This window comes from Myotis brandtii, unplaced genomic scaffold (genome assembly GCF_000412655.1).
Source record: "Myotis brandtii unplaced genomic scaffold, ASM41265v1 scaffold29, whole genome shotgun sequence".
Taxonomy (NCBI): domain Eukaryota; kingdom Metazoa; phylum Chordata; class Mammalia; order Chiroptera; family Vespertilionidae; genus Myotis; species Myotis brandtii.
The window spans coordinates 1,486,227-1,487,961 of record NW_005361075.1 but is presented as its reverse complement, the minus strand read 5'-3'; the positions used below and the strand labels follow the sequence as shown (position 1 = coordinate 1,487,961).

Sequence of the window (1,735 nt, the reverse complement as noted above, 5' to 3'; positions counted from 1 at the left end):
CCCCACACGCAGGCCCGGGGCCGCCCTGGCCTGGGAGCGCCTGGGAGGGCTTTCCTTTTCTACGTCACATCAGAGAAACTGAGGCAGAAAGCAGGCCTAGAAGAGGCTGATTTCACTTTCCAGCCCCACTCCTGGCCCCCTTGTGCTACTGCTCAATTCTGCAGAACCCCCTGGGCACACCCTGAGCGCCGCCTGCCTCCCTCTCGCCTCCCTGCGCCTCACCCCTCCTCCGTGGCGGCCAGGCTCCCAGCCTCTCGTCCAACCACAGCTATTTCCAGGAAGGGGGAGTGTGGGTGGAGGGGTTTCTCCAAACAAACCCCAGGCTTCAGAGTGCGATGGGGGCCAGGCTGGGGGAGAAGCTGACAGGCTCTGGAATGTTCCAGGCAGGAGAAGGGTCCTGGGGTCTGGCCATGCCTTCCCAGGCCTGCCCCAATGAGCCACTTCTCCTCTCCGCACGGCTGAGGGTTCCATGCTCTCCCATCTCCATCTTCCCCCAGAGGTGCCTCCCAGGGCGGGGAAGGACCCAAAGCCAGGCTTCCCCGGACACCCAGAGGGGTTAGTGAGGCCCCGAAAGGAAAGGGAGGGTCAGATGTTGGAAGACCTGCTGCAGCTGAGGGTGACTTCCAGGTGAGGGGACTTTCAGCCCCCCTGGAGGGAGCAAGTAGAAAAGAGCACCTGAAGGGTCCTGGTCAGGGTGTGAGCAACTGGAGCAGAGAAAGGCCACCCACCTACCAGTGTCCCTCCTCCCCCAGCAGCGCGGGGACTGGATGAGGCCAGGCCCAGTTGCCCACACTGGCCTGGGGCCTGGAATGTCCTGGGACCCGGCCAGAGCTGGTGGGGTGGGAGTGGGTTGCAGAGCCGGTGCCCCTCTCCAGTTACAGGCTGGGGGCCCAGGTTTGCCACACAGATGTCTCCCTCTGGGCAAGGTACCCTGGGGACAGACTTCCTGACCTGGAAGGAGAATTAGAGCTTCGAGAGAGAAGCCTCAGGCAAGGCCCAACCCAGGCAGGTCCACAGAAGTGTCCTGAGGGGGCTCCGATAAGGGGAGTCATCCAGAGAGGGCAGGACTAGACCAGCCCCAGGGGCAAGAGGGAGGGAGGGAGGGAGGGGGAAGTGTAAGGACCTGGTGGGAGATGCCGGAGCTGGGGGAGCTGCCTGAGCACTGGGACATTCAGTAAATACCATGCAAATGAGGGGGTAGATATTTGCACGTTCTTTCAAGTGACAGCTCTTGCTGGTCCCAGGGGCTGCTGTCCGAGGCTTGGGGCTGAAGACCCCAGAGCATTAACCCCTTATATTTTTGGAAGATTACTTTCCCCATTTCCAAGGCCCCAAACCACCTCCTTCTCTTGACTCCTGGGACAGGAAGTTGGCCATGTTCCCAGGAGGGAGGCAGGAGGCCCATGGAGGGGTGTGGAGTATGTGGGGGGGGGGGCAGGGCTGGGGGGGGCACTCCTGTCCAGTACTCAGGTCCTGGGACAGCTGAGGAAGGAGAGCAGTGCTGGGAGAGCCATGAAGGTAGTACTCAGGTTTTGGGGGAGGGGCAGCCCAAGGGCCTAAGTGGCAGAGCTCCAAAGAGGGGCTAGGGGTCTGAGAAGTTGGGCAGAAACAAGCCCAAGAAATGGGTGAGTGGAGGACTACGTCAGGAGCAGAGCATCTGCGGGCTGTCAGGAGCAGGGCCCCAGATGCCTTGGGCTGGGACAGGAATGGATCACTCCTGTGGGCAAAGCAGCCT

At 61.7% G+C, this 1,735-nt stretch overlaps 1 protein-coding gene across 1 annotated transcript in view; it reads left to right on the top strand.

Moving 5' to 3' along the window:
* The first annotated feature begins 1,212 nt into the window (after positions 1–1,212).
* TNS2 (tensin 2) overlaps positions 1,213–1,735 on the top strand; it is a 14,798-nt gene continuing 14,275 nt past the window's right edge. The window contains exon 1 of the mRNA XM_005869203.2: positions 1,213–1,518. Within this exon, the coding sequence (XP_005869265.1) occupies positions 1,513–1,518 (6 nt within the window). The 5' untranslated portion in view covers positions 1,213–1,512. The remainder of the gene's footprint in view (positions 1,519–1,735) is intronic.